Below are 14,369 nucleotides of genomic sequence, written 5' to 3'. Positions count from 1 at the left end.
AAGGAAGACATCTCCTTCGTCCTGGAACGAAAAGCCTCAGCCTGAGAGCAGATGCGGCGGAGACGGAGGAATTGTGAGAAGGGGATAGCATTTTTGCAAGAGACAGGGTGGGAAGAGGAATAGTCCAGGTAGCTGTGAGAGTCTGTAGGCTTGTAGTAGATATCAGTAGATAGACCGTCTCTAGAGATGGAGACAGAAAGACCAAGAAAGGGGAGGGAGGTGTCGAAAATGGACCCGGCAATTTTGAGGGCAGGGTGAAAGTGGGGGCAAAGTGAATGAAGTCGACGAGCTCAGCGTGCATGCAGGATACAGTGCCAATGCAGTCGTCCACGTAGCGAAGGGAAAGGGGGACGGATACCGGTATAGACTTGGAACACGGACTGTTCCACAAAGCCAACAAAAAGGCAGGCATAACTGGGACCCATGCGGGGGCCCATGGCTACACCCTTGGTTTGGAGGAAGTGGGAGGACGCTCAAAGCAGCTGCGCAGGTTGACTCTGTGGTTAAGAAGGCGGACGGTGTGTTGTCCTTCATCGATCGTGGGATTGAGTTTAGGAGCCGAGAGGTAATGTTACAGCTCTATAGGACCCTGGTCAGACCCCACTTGGAGTACTGTGCTCAGTTCTGGTCGCCTCACTACAGGAAGGACGTGGAAGCCATAGAAAGGGAGCGGAGATTTACAAGGATGTTGCCTGGATTGAGTTTAGGTGCCGAGAGGTAATGTTACAGCTCTATAGGACCCTGGTCAGACCCCACTTGGAGTACTGTGCTCAGTTCTGGTCGCCTCACTACAGGAAGGACGTGGAAACCATAGAAAGGGAGCGGAGATTTACAAGGATGTTGCCTGGATTGAGTTTAGGTGCCGAGAGGTAATGTTACAGCTCTATAGGACCCTGGTCAGACCCCACTTGGAGTACTGTGCTCAGTTCCGGTCGCCTCACTACAGGAAGGACGTGGAAACCATAGAAAGGGTGCGGAGGAGATTTACAAGGATGTTGCCTGGATTGGGGAGCGTGCCCTGTGAGAATAGGTTGAGTGAACTCGGCCTTTTCTCCTCGGAGCGACGGAGGGTGAGAGGTGACCCGATAGAGGGGTACAAGATGATGAGAGGCATTGATGGTGTGGATAGTCAGAGGCTTTTTCCCCAGGGCTGAAATGGTTGCCACAAGAGGACACAGGTTTAAGGTGATGGGGAGCAGGTACAGAGGGGATGTCAGGGGTGAGTTTTGCACTCAGAGAGTGGTGAGTGTGTGGAATGGGCTGCCGGTGACGGTGGTGGAGGCAGATACGATAGGGTCTTTGAAAAGACTTTTGGATAGGTACATGGAGTTCAGTAAAATAGAGGGCTATGGGTAAGCCTCGTAATTTCTAAGGTAGGGATATGCTCGGCACAGCTTTGTGGGCCGAAGGGCCTGTATTATGCTGTAGGCTTTCTATGTTTCTAAGTCATTAGGACAATGAACCTGGTAAAATACAAATGTACAATGTCCTGTCTATGTGACTCAGAATGGCTGCTTTGGTTTGTTAAGAGCAGGAACGCTTCTTTGCCTGATAAGTGTTCCTCTCGCAGTTGTTTAGCTTTAGACTTGCTGATATGGGGATTGTATTCTTTCGTTGGCTAATGGGGAATGTTATTTTGTCTGGTGAGGCTGGGAGCTTGGGGGGGGGGGGGTTCCGCGGGTTTTCGGGGGAGGTGGGAAGGAGACGCCGAGGAAGGTGGGCGTGCGCTGCCCTGCTGGGTGGTCCCAGGTGCGAGGACGTGGAGGTCGGAGGCAAGCGACGAGGGGCCGAATGGTCCGATGGCTGAGCTCCAACGATGTGCACTGAACTGAATGAACTCTGATAAGTTTGGCGCCTTTTACTATTTCTTTCATATATACTGAATTACCTAGTACTCTTTTAGTTTTAGTAAACGCCTTGAAGTGTATTCCGTAACGGTATTTGGTGTGAGTTTGATATGGTGTGTGTACGCGTGGCGTAACCTCGATTCTCACAGCACCTGCGTGTACGGGAGGTGGGGTTGGTGAGTGGCCGGATCCCCTTTTCCCCTGGACAGATACCAGCCTGTTGGGCCAGTGTTACACAAGTTACAACTCTCCCATTCTGTGAGAATTCATCCCTCCTTTGCATCCAAAGTGAAACCTTTAATTTGTCGCTCCCTGACCCCGACTCCCATCATCCCACGGCCCCTACCAAAGATGACGGGCAGAGCAGTCCACGGACTGCTTACTCCATGGAGACTGAGGGGAAGCTGCAGTTCTTGTTGGGCTGGGAAGGATGTGGTCCAGAGGGACGGTGCGTATTTCCTGCCAGGAATATCTCAGATTCCCGTCGTGTACTCCTGGGCAATCAGGCGTCGGCCGATGGGAGTGGGGGCCTGTTATCGGTCCAGTGTCCCGAGAGCTTCGGGCTCCCCTCTGTGTTTTGTTAATTAGGATTAAATGATGTACTGTTGCACCTCGGGGTTTTTTTTTTTAAAGTGTCATCCTCAGATCTACTCTAGTTTTAAGTTTTGACTGCCCCCGGATATGTCCCCTTCATCCCCTGGAACCCTGCAGATGCCCACTTAAGCATCCTGGTCTTTTGTCCCTTATGAGAAGCAGTTACGTGTAAACTTGTAATCAGCCTCGGGTTTCATCAGCTTTCTCGAATCATTCCTGCCTCAGGGACTCGGTCGCCCTGGTCCTGCCCGAGTTATCCAAGACCTTGTTTTCTCTCTCTGGCCGATAAAATCCCTATTTTTGTTTAACCCTTCCGGGTCTCCGTGTGACCCTGTGCTTGGGTCCGGAGATGCAGTGTGACACTGATGGATTAAGAAATTTATTTATTTTAAGTGATTACAAGATGCCGAAACGTTGTTCTTAACCCTGGTGGCGAAAAGTCCTTTTCAAGTCGCGGTGGGTCCCTCCCCTGCGAAAGGAATCAAAGGAACCGAGTCAGACAAGATGGCCTACCTGGTCCCACGGCCAGCAATCTCCGGTCGAGGTTTGATTTAACCCCCGTCTCCGTAAACGGTCCGTGTGTTCACCCCTCTCTCCCCCCCCCCCCCCACCGCGGTTTCCAGTTTCCTCCCGCAGTCCAAAGGCCTTTCACTGGGGAGAGGTTTAAAGATCAAAGCTGACTCTTACCACAGGTTGTGACCATGCTAGGCTCCCAGCACAATCCTCACTCTGACACACTTCACCCTCTGTTTGACGTACTGGTGACAAAGATCACCTTTAATCTCTAAACACCCCCCCCCCACTTCTATGGAAAGGCCTTTTGAACGTTGCTAATCTACCCTCACTCCATTCCATATTCTCACCACCCTCTGGGTGAAAACCATTTCCCTCGAGTCCCTTTTTAAATCTTCCCCCTTCGCTCCTGAAAACTGTGCTCCCTTTGGAAAACCCATCCCATTCCCTGCACGTGTCCACCTTGTCGACGGCCCTCATAATTTACTAGGCACCTGCAAGGCCGTGTCTCGGTCTTCTGCTCTCCAAGGATTAAGATCCTACGCTACCTACCCCCTCGCTATAACTCTGGCCCTCGAGAGCCAGCAGCACCCTCCAAAACCTCCCTCTGTACGCAGCGTACCAGGGGGGGTATTTTTAAGACTGGACAGCCAGAGGCATTTTCCCGAGGGAGGGTGAAAATGGCTAGTAAGAGAGGGCGTCATTTCTTGGTGAGCGGAGAAAAGTACGGGGGAGAGGAGGGGTGTCAGGGGGGCGTTTTTAACACAGGCCCTGTGTTCAAACATTGCAACACAGCACGGGGTCTTTCGACCCTGGGTGTGGTGCCAAAATATTACGCTTTGCTAATCTCAACTCTCCGTTTTCCTGTTGATGAAGTTTTAGGGATATTGGGGGGGGGGGGGGGGACGTAAGAAATGATTCCTGGACTCTTGTAAGTAAGGGGTTAAAATTAACTCGCGGCTCGCGGGTGCTCTGCTTTGAAGAGTGTCTGGCAGCGCCCTGGCGACAGACTCCCGTTAGGCACTGACCAGGGGGTTCCTGACCCCCAATTCCCCTGGCCACCCCATCAGCGGCTACCTCGAGCTTTCGCTGCGAGTAAATGTGCGGCCCATACTGGGGAATCCGATGAGATAATACAGCAGCTAAGCCTTGAATCCGACACTTTTAGTCCCCTCGGGGACCCAGAAAGCTCCGAAAGACAAGATCGAAGGGCGGGTGTGCCAGACATGGGGGGGGGGGGGGAAATACGTCCCTAACAGGGGGACGCTCCTGAAGGAGAGCGCAAACTGTGGTCCCAACTGGGTTGCCACCTTGAACCTCAGACCAGCTTATGGGCGACCCCTGCGGGACGGGTCTGTGTTCTTATCCATTTTGATAGATTATGTACAGAACTGTACGCGCCCGGGCAGGGAGGGAATGGTTAATACGTTATTACAATCTTGGCGGCACCCTGATTTCCAGCAGGCGGCTGAAAAGACGAGCCAAAGCGTGGTTGAGAAAAATGAACGCTGGAACGGGGATGCCTTGCGTTTCCGGAACTCGCCCCCTAGCCCGGTGGACCTTTGGCTGCAACTTGCTTGTGTCGAACTACCGAGAGCGCGTTGTTACAGGTATTGCTTGGTGATAGTAGATGTATTTAGCAGATGGATTAAAGACTAATAATACCGCTATGACTGTTGTGAGAATATTGCGAAAATAAATAATCCCTCGCTACGGACTTCCAGAAATAATAAGCTCGGCCGATGGGCCACCTTTCTGTCGCCAAGATAAACCAGGAAGTCTGTAAAGGGCTTGCTGTAAAACAACAGCTCCCCTGCACCCATCGGCCAGCATCGCGGGAAGAGCCAGTGGTACCTTGATTGGGTTAACCCTAACCCTAACCCTGCACCCATCGGCCAGCATCGCGGGAAGAGCCAGTGGTACCTTGATTGATAAATTGACCAAACTTACACAGAAAACTGGACTGGCCTGGTTGAAGGTTTTGCCCTGTTCCAGATGGGAATCAAGCCATCAAGTAAGACAGGGTGATCTATGAGGACCCCGACCTTGCGCCACTGCTCCCTGAAAGGTTACCTGCCCAATCGGATGTGCGTACCTTGAGGGAGGAGATGGGGAAATACTTAACTACAACTCTCCAAAGCCTCTGTTCGCAGGTGTGCCAGGCCTATGGAGAGGCCGACGGCCAGCCTAAAGGTGACTGCACCCCACGGTTCAGCCCGGAGATACTGTCCCTGATGAAGAACTGGGACCGAGGGAGACTCGGGCCTCGGTGGAGGGGACCAGGCTCACCATGGCTGACCAAATATCTCGCAACCACCAAGAACTCAGCAGTGAAGAAAGCCGTGCGCCAATCACTTTGCGTCAAAGATGTCGGTACCCTCTTTCCCGACGTCGTACACTGTGTGTGGGCGGACAGTTTGGGGTTGCACCTCTACCTAATGAACCGTGCAAGGGGGCAAACCAGATGCGGCAATTCGGGCCGTCCACACTTCTGTTAAGGACTGTGAAGTTCCCAATCCACTTATCAGAGCACTGGCCACGAGGACGATCGGCCGCATCCGTGTGGATAAAATCACTGAGTACTTGTGTGAGCCCCTGCCAAAACGTCGAAGATCCTCAGGTCTGAAACGTCTGTGTAGCTCACAGCTGGTAGAAGGATCCGGATCAGAGGCCGTTGCAAGTACTGTGGCTGCTCTATCGGAGATTGCAGCATCTCACCCAAACAGCAACTCGTTAGACCTCAATTTTCAGACCATCAACAAACTGTTAACAGCCTTAAGTTAATGTACTGGATAGGGACAGGCATCTACCCTTAATTTATCCACACGCAGGTCGATGGAGCAATACCTTATCTCCTGCCTTGGCAGCCTCCTTCCTGCTGGCATGAACATCCAACTCACTGACCTCCATTGATACCCCTGCCCACCCTCTTACCCCCATCCCTATCTATAATTTCAGTCTGGTTCTCTTTCTCTCTCTTTTCCCCCCTCATTATAATCTCCCCCCAGCCCTACTTTTCTTTCTCTTTTATTTCCCATAATTCTCCACCTTCTCCCCCCCCCCCAGCCCATTTCCCTCCAGCCTATCACATCCCTCCCCCAACTTCTTATCTCCCCGCCCCCTCGACCATCCCACGTCACTTCACTCCTGATGAAGGGTTTCGGCCCGAAACGTCGTCACTCCCTCCTCCCGCAGACGCCGTCTGGCCTGCCGAGTTCTGCCAGCATTTCGTGCTTTTTATTTGACCTTAATAGTTTGGTCGAAGGATGACCGACGAGCTGAAAGCCTGTGTGGGCGACCGTGGCCACGTTTAGCTCACGCCAACTCGGCTGCTGTCCTGCCGGCTGTAGGGGTTCTGATGAATTTCCTGGCTTTCAAGGGACTTGGGTTACCCTGTCAGTTTGTTGAAGAAACTGGCTCCCCCACGGGCAAATCTGTTGTCTGTAGGACCAGAACTCCGCCCCCGCCGGAAAATCGACCTCATTACACAGAGAAGGCCTGAGATCCTTAACCATGAAACGAAGGTTTTCTTTGTAAGACGCAATGACCCAAAATAAGTGAAACTGGAAAAACTGGATATTATGATTCCGTTGGCTTCTCAAGCCAACCTTTCCACGGGTTTTGGCAGAATCGAAGGAGTATGTCACTAAAGCATACCAGGTGTCTGGCACGTCTATCCAATAGTCTCTTACAAGTCCCGAATGTACCTGCCACTACCACCACCCCTGACAGGGCGTTCCACACACCCTCTCTGTGTAAAACAACCCCCCGATATTTTCCTCCAACCACCGAGAAATTATGACCTCGTGTTAGCCATATTCCCCCCCCCCCTCGGCAAAATGACTCAGCAGCTCTCCACTCGTCGAAGCCGCTTACCATCTTGTACGCCTCTATCAGGTCACCTCTCATCCTCCTTTGCTCCAAAGAGAAAAGCCCAATCTCACTCAGCCTCCCCTCATAAAATACCCTCTCTAATCCAGACAGCGTCCCGGTGAATCTCCTCTGCACCCTCTCTAATCAAGGCAGCGTCCCGGTGAATCTCCTCTGCACCCTCTCTAATCCAGGCAGCGTCCCGGTGAATCTCCTCTGCACCCTCTCTGATCCAGGCAGCGTCCCGGTGAATCTCCTCTGCACCCTCTCTAATCCAGGCAGCGTCCCGGTGAATCTCCTCTGCACCCTCTCTAATCCAGGCAGCGTCCCGGTGAATCTCCTCCGCACCCTCTCTAATCCAGGCAGCGTCACGGTGAATCTCCTCCGCACCCTCTCTAATCCAGACAGCATCCCGGTGAATCTCCTCTGCACCCTCTCTAATCCAGGCAGCGTCCCGGTGAATCTCCTCTGCACCCTCTCTAATACAGACAGCGTCCCGGTGAATCTCCTCTGCACCCTCTCTGATCCAGGCAGCGTCCCGGTGAATCTCCTCTGCACCCTCTCTAATCCGGACAGCATCCCGGTGAATCTCCTCTGCACCCTCTCCAATCCCGGCAGCGTCCCGGTGAATCTCCTCTGCACCCTCTCTAATCCAGGCAGCGTCCCGGTGAATCTCCTCTGCACCCTCTCTAATCCAGGCAGCGTCCCGGTGAATCTCCTCCGCACCCTCTCTAATCCAGACAGCGTCCAGGTGAATCTCCTCCGCACCCTCTCTAATCCAAGCAGCATACCTGGGAGAACTTAAACTAGAATTGCTGGTGGGCTGGGAACCAAACTGAAGTGACAGAGGAAGGGGAGGTTGGCTCACAAATAGAGAAAGCTTGGAGACACTGCGAGAGGGAGGATAGGCAGGTGATAGCGAAGGGACCCGCTCAGACTGAAAGTTTGTTGTGTGTTTATTGTTTTGCAAGGAGTATTATGAATAAAGCAGAAGAGCTTAGAATGTGGATCAGTACTGGGAGTTATGATATTGTGGCCATTAATGAGATGTGGATGTCTCAGGGGCAGGAATGGCTGCTGAGGGCTTTAGGTGTTTCAGAAAGGACAGGGAGGGAGGCAAAGGAGGTGGGGGTGTGGCACCGTTGATCAGGGACAGCGTCAGGGCTGCAGGAAAGGAGGAAGTCATGGAGGGGATGTCTACGGAGTCTCCGTGAGTGGAGGTTAGGAACAGGAAGGGGTTAATGACTCTACTAGCGTTCTTACAGACCACCCAATAGTAACAGGGACCTCGAGGAGAATATAGGGAGACAGATTCCATAAGGTTTAATAATAGCAGGGTTGGCATGATGGGAGATTTTGATTTCCCAAATATTGATCGGCATCTCCTTAGAGCAAGGGGTTTAGAGGGGGTGGAGTTCGTTAGGAGTGTTCAGGAAGGTTTCGTGACACAATATGTAGATAAGCCAACGAGAGGAGAGGCTGTACTCGATCTGGTATTGGGAAACGAACCTGGTCAGGTGTCAGGTCTCTCAGTGGGAGGGCAATCTGCAGGTAGTGATCTCGCTCCCCTCAAACCCTTCACCTCTGGTCCTGCACAGCGTCAGTGGGGGGGAGAAAAGCATTTACCCACTCTATGCCCTTCATAATTCTGTTTGGCTCGATCGAGTTTCCCCTTCAATCGTCTACGTTCCAGACTAAGGTCTAGAATAAAGTCCTGACCTATTTAACCTTTCCCTGTTACTCAGGCCCTCAGGGCCCAGCAACATTGTAGGCCGAAAGCCTGCACTGTGGTGTAATGTGTTTTTTTTCCTGCAGCCTTGTAAATTTTCTCTGTACTCTTTCAATCTTAATTACATTTTTCCTGTAGGTGTGTGACCAAAGCTGCACACAACACTCCAAATTAGGCCTCACCGACGTCTTCTACAGCTCCAGCGTAACACCCCACCTGCTATACTCAATAATTTGATTTGTGAAGGCCAATGTCCCTGAAAGCTTTCTTTATGACCCTGTGACGGCCATTTGTAATGAATTGTGGACTCTTTTCCCAGATCCCGTTGTTCCGTAGCATCCCACGGCGAAGGGTGGGAGGCCTCTCACACGTAACTAACCCCCTCTGCACTGCCCACCCCAGACAGGACCTTGCCCCCCAGAAGCAGGCCGCATCCAGTCCTGAGGAGAAGTGTGAGGGTGGTCGGAGGGAAGCGAGGGCAGTGGAGGACGGGAAGGAAGGCTGGTGGTACAGCTCCCGAACTCGCCAGATTGCCCCTTCACGGGGAGGGTCTCCGCGGGGTCTCACCTGGTGTGGGCAGCTGGTATCCAGTGATGGCAGATTCATCTGAAGAAGATAAAATGGGAGAGATTGTATAGTCAGATGGGCTTGGAGGAGGGGAGGGAGAGGGAGAGAGGGAGGGGAGGGAAGGGGAGAAGAGGGGCAGAACGGGGCAAGGAGGAGGCATCTGAACGAGTGCACGGTGAAGTTGAGGATGGAGTTAGGCCCCGGGGAAGGGGGGAGACACGAGCAGAACGAGCGGAGGGGACCGAGGTGCAATGGGCTAAGAGAATCAAGGGAGGGGACGGAGAGTGGACGGGCGGAGAGGAGTTGGACGAGAGGACCTGACGCAGGGCGCGAGCGAGGGGAGGGAGGGCGAGTGGATGGACTTGAGGGGGCGGGTCGAAAATGTGTGGAACAGGATATGGAGGGATTGAGGGAGAGGCGAGGACATGAGTTTAGAGGAGTGAATCGCTGACGTGTAGGGTTTTGGGTGGAGGGAGCTGTATAGAGGGATGTGGAGGGAGCGAGGGGAGGAATAGGGTTGAGGGGAGGGATGTGGAGGGAGCGAGGGGAGGGTCAGAGTGAGGGGAGGGTCAGAGCAAGGGGAGGGATCGGAGTGAGGGGAGGGATGTGGAGGGAGCGAGGGGAGGGATAGGGTTGAGGGGAGGGATGTGGAGGGAGCGAGGGGAGGGTCAGAGCGAGGGGAGGGTCAGAGCAAGGGGAGGGATCGGAGTGAGGGGAGGGATGTGGAGGGAGCGAGGGGATAGGGTTGAGGGGAGGGATCGGAGCGAGGGGAGGGTCAGAGCGAGGGGAGGGATGTGGAGGGAGCGAGGGGAGGGGAGGAGTGAGGGGATGGATGTGGAGGGAGCGAGGGGAGGGATGTGGAGGGAGCGAGGGGAGGGATCGGAGCGAGGGGAGGGATCGGAGCGAGGGGAGGGATAGGGTTGAGGGGAGGGATGTGGAGGGAACGAGGGGAGGGATAGGGTTGAGGGGTGGGATCGGAGCGAGGGGAGGGATGTGGAGGGAGCGAGGGGAGGGGAGGAGTGAGGGGATGGATGTGGAGGGAGCGAGGGGAGGGATAGGGTTGAGGGGAGGGATGTGGAGGGTTCGGAGCGAGATGGTGAGGCATGGAGGGGCTGATGGGTAGGGAGGGACACGCAGAAAGGGTGTGTGAACGGAGGGAGGGGTGACGTTGCGTGCGATGGGGGGTGGGGCAGGGAGGCGAGGTGACCGGGTGCTGGAAAGGGAAAGCGGGGGCCCAGCTGCCTACCGGTTTCGTAGTAGTCGTAGACCGTCACATAGGCATCCTGAAGATTTTCCACCACAAACTCCCGGCGAACGGGAATCGACACTCGTACCGGCGAGAGCTTGTCCATCTGCGGGGGGGCAAGCGGAATTAGGGTTAGGGTTTAGTACCAGGTCGCTTCGCCACGTCCCCTGTGCCCCGACACCCCGAACCCCCAAGCTGGAGACTCACCTCTGGAATGTACATCAGCAAGTGGCCTTCCTCTGTCTCTGACCTACTGATACGAGGGTCGATCGGCTTCTGTAGCGGAGGAGGTTATTTATAATGGTCAGGTTTCGCATTCGTCACCCGTTCTCTTTCTCTCCCCCCCCCCCCCCCCCCGCAGCCAAATCCATCCACTCGCTCTCCCTCCACCTCACTCGCTCCTCGCATCATGTCCTCTCGTCTAACTCCCCTCCCTCCTGGCTGGAGCGGTCCCGAGCCCGGATGTGAATATATGAACGCAAGGATTAGGAGGGGTAGGGGTCACCCTGATGCCCCTACGATGCACAAACCCACCCAAGCTTTCTTAAATATGCTTTCTGAGGCAGCCTCCTCTGCCCCGTGGGGCCCGAGAATTCCACAGATTCACCATTCTCCTCGTCTTCTCTGTCCTAATCTACTCCCCCCGGAATCTTCCACCTACGTCCCCTACCAGCGGAAACCACTTTCCTGCGTCTGTCCCTTTCATGATTTTATACGCTTCTAAAAGATCTCCTCTCATTCGTCTGCATTCCAGAGAGTACAGTCCCAGGCGACTCGCTCTCTCCTCACAGTCTAACCCCCTCATCCCTGGAATCACCCTGGTGAATCTCCCCTGCATTGCCCCCAAAGTCAGTCTACCCTCCCTCGAGTAAGGAGACCAGAACTGCCCACGGTACTCCCGGTGCGGCCTCACCCTGTACAGTTACAGCGTGCCCTCCCTGCTCCTGAATTCAATCCCTCCAGCAACGAAGGCCAACATCCCACTTGCCTTCCCGACAGCCCGCTGGACCCGCAAACCGACCTTTTCCGATTCATGAACAAGCGCTCCCCGGTCCCCCCTGCACGACAGCGAGCGGAAATCTTTCACCATTTAAATAATCATCTGCTCTTCCGTTATCCCTCCCAAAGTGGGTGACCTCTCACTTACCAACGTTGTACTCCACCCGCCAGACCCTTGCCCGCTCACTGAACCCATCTCTATCCCTCTGCAGACTCTCCCCGTCCCGGGTACAATCTGCTTTTAGTGTCACCGGCGAACGTCGAGACGCCGCGCTCGGTCCCTCGTCCAGATCGTTAATGTAGATCGTACAGGAACGGGGTTGGTAATCCCATCCCATACAATCCCAGAGCTCTGGAAATCACAGCCCTGCTCGAGGACGTGGTGAAGGAGCGGCTCAGGACTCTGGCGAGCTACCGTCGACCGCCTGAGCTCACTATCCGTAGTTGGGTTTTGTCCCGGTCCCATGGACGTCAGGACACACCATGAACTGCATCAATTTCCGTCACCGCGCATCCCTTATCCGTGGGAAAGTCCTGGGAGAAACCCAGACACAGGCGGAAGTCGAACCCTCACAGCCACAGAACCGTAGAACATTCCGGCACAGAAACAGGCCTCTCGGCCCTTCTCGGCCGTGCCGGACCATTTCTCTGCCGAGTCCCCCTGACCCGCACCTGGCCCACATCCCACCATACCCCTCTCGTCCATGTACCCGTCCGAGTTTTTCCCAAATGTCGAAAGGTGGCTGCAGAGTTACGTCTGCCCGCCGCGAACTTGGCAAGCCGGGACTGGAGACGCCGCCGCGCGATGTCGGATGCGGGAAACCGGGAGAAACAGGCAAGATTAGGGGCGGCTTGGGGTTCGTGATGGGCGAAACCTGGTCCACGGGGGTGGGGAGAGGTTATCAAGGCCGGTTCACTGCCCTCCCTCCCTAACCGTCAGCCAGGGCCAGGAGAAAACCCTCTCTTCACCTCAGCAGTGTACCCGGACAGCATCTTGACATCCACGATGACCATGTTGGAGACCTTCCGAGACCCGATGTACCTGAGGGAGAGACGGGCGGAAAGCAGCCGCGGTGAGAGAGGGAAACACCGAGGGTTTATTTTCCCGAGAGTTGCACCCAGCAAATGCACTGGGATCAGGGGAATCCAGAAACAGGGACACGCGGTTGGGAATTAGTGAAACCATTCCCAGGGACACGGACCGGATCAGGGGAATCCAGAAACAGGGACACGCGGTTGGGATCGAGTGAAACCATTCCCAGGCACACGGACCGGATCAGGGGGATCCAGAAACAGGGACACGCGGTTGGGAATTAGTGAAACCATTCCCAGGGACACGGACCGGATCAGGGGAATCCAGAAACAGGGACACGCGGTTGGGATCGAGTGACTCCATTCCCAGGGACACGGACCGGATCAGGGGAATCCAGAAACAGGGACACGCGGTTGGGATCGAGTGAAACCATTCCCAGAGACACGGACCGGATCAGGGGAATCCAGAAACAGGGACACGCGGTTGGGAATTAGTGAAACCATTCCCAGGGACACGGACCGGATCAGGGGAATCCAGAAACAGGGACACGCGGTTGGGAATTAGTGAAACCATTCCCAGGGACACGGACCGGATCAGGGGAATCCAGAAACAGGGACACGCGGTTGGGAATTAGTGAAACCATTCCCAGGGACACGGACCGGATCAGGGGAATCCAGAAACAGGGACACGCGGTTGGGATCGAGTGACACCATTCCCAGAGACACGGACCGGATCAGGGGAATCCAGAAACAGGGACACGCGGTTGGGAATTAGTGAAACCATTCCCAGGGACACGGACCGGATCAGGGGAATCCAGAAACAGGGACACGCGGTTGGGAATTAGTGAAACCATTCCCAGGGACACGGACCGGATCAGGGGAATCCAGAAACAGGGACACGCGGTTGGGAATTAGTGAAACCATTCCCAGGGACACGGACCGGATCAGGGGAATCCAGAAACAGGGACACGCGGTTGGGATCGAGTGAAACCATTCCCAGGGACACGGACCGGATCAGGGGAATCCAGAAACAGGGACACGCGGTTGGGAATTAGTGAAACCATTCCCAGGGACACGGACCGGATCAGGGGAATCCAGAAACAGGGACACGCGGTTGGGAATTAGTGAAACCATTCCCAGGCACACGGACCGGATCAGGGGAATCCCGAAACAGGGACACGCGGTTGGGAATTAGTGAAACCATTCCCAGGGACACGGACCGGATCAGGGGAATCCAGAAACAGGGACACGCGGTTGGGATCGAGTGAAACCATTCCCTGGCACACGGACCGGATCAGGGGAATCCAGAAACAGGGACACGCGGTTGGGATCGAGTGACACCATTCCCAGGGACACGGACCGGATCAGGGGAATCCAGAAACAGGGACACGCGGTTGGGAATTAGTGAAACCATTCCCAGGGACACGGACCGGATCAGGGGAATCCAGAAACAGGGACACGCGGTTGGGAATTAGTGAAACCATTCCCAGGGACACGGACCGGATCAGGGGAATCCAGAAACAGGGACACGCGGTTGGGATCGAGTGAAACCATTCCCAGGCACACGGACCGGATCAGGGAAATCCAGAAACAGGGACACGCGGTTGGGAATTAGTGAAACCATTCCCAGGGACACGGACCGGATCAGGGGAATCCAGAAACAGGGACACGCGGTTGGGAATTAGTGAAACCATTCCCAGGGATATGGACCGGATCAGGGGAATCCAGAAACAGGGACACGCGGTTGGGATCGAGTGAAACCATTCCCAGGCACACGGACCGGATCAGGGGGATCCAGAAACAGGGACACGCGGTTGGGAATTAGTGAAACCATTCCCAGGGACACGGACCGGATCAGGGGAATCCAGAAACAGGGACACGCGGTTGGGATCGAGTGACACCATTCCCAGGGACACGGACCGGATCAGGGGAATCCAGAAACAGGGACACGCGGTTGGGATCGAGTGAAACC

At 54.8% G+C, this 14,369-nt stretch overlaps 1 protein-coding gene across 1 annotated transcript in view; it reads right to left on the bottom strand.

Moving 5' to 3' along the window:
* Nucleotides 1-2,807: 2,807 nt before the first annotated feature.
* Nucleotides 2,808-14,369, bottom strand: part of LOC132389848 (murinoglobulin-2-like) — an 87,722-nt gene continuing 76,160 nt past the window's right edge. The window contains exons 10-14 of the mRNA XM_059962410.1: nt 12,335-12,407; nt 10,574-10,642; nt 10,367-10,472; nt 9,121-9,159; nt 2,808-2,910 (exon numbers count right to left, since the gene is read on the bottom strand). Coding sequence (XP_059818393.1) covers nt 2,888-2,910; nt 9,121-9,159; nt 10,367-10,472; nt 10,574-10,642; nt 12,335-12,407 — 310 coding nt within the window. The 3' untranslated portion in view covers nt 2,808-2,887. The remainder of the gene's footprint in view (nt 2,911-9,120; nt 9,160-10,366; nt 10,473-10,573; nt 10,643-12,334; nt 12,408-14,369) is intronic.

This window comes from Hypanus sabinus, unplaced genomic scaffold, assembly GCF_030144855.1.
Source record: "Hypanus sabinus isolate sHypSab1 unplaced genomic scaffold, sHypSab1.hap1 scaffold_677, whole genome shotgun sequence".
NCBI classification, from domain to species: Eukaryota; Metazoa; Chordata; class Chondrichthyes; order Myliobatiformes; family Dasyatidae; genus Hypanus; species Hypanus sabinus.
Note: the sequence above shows the minus strand (reverse complement) of the source record. Positions and strands in the feature narration are given on the sequence as shown.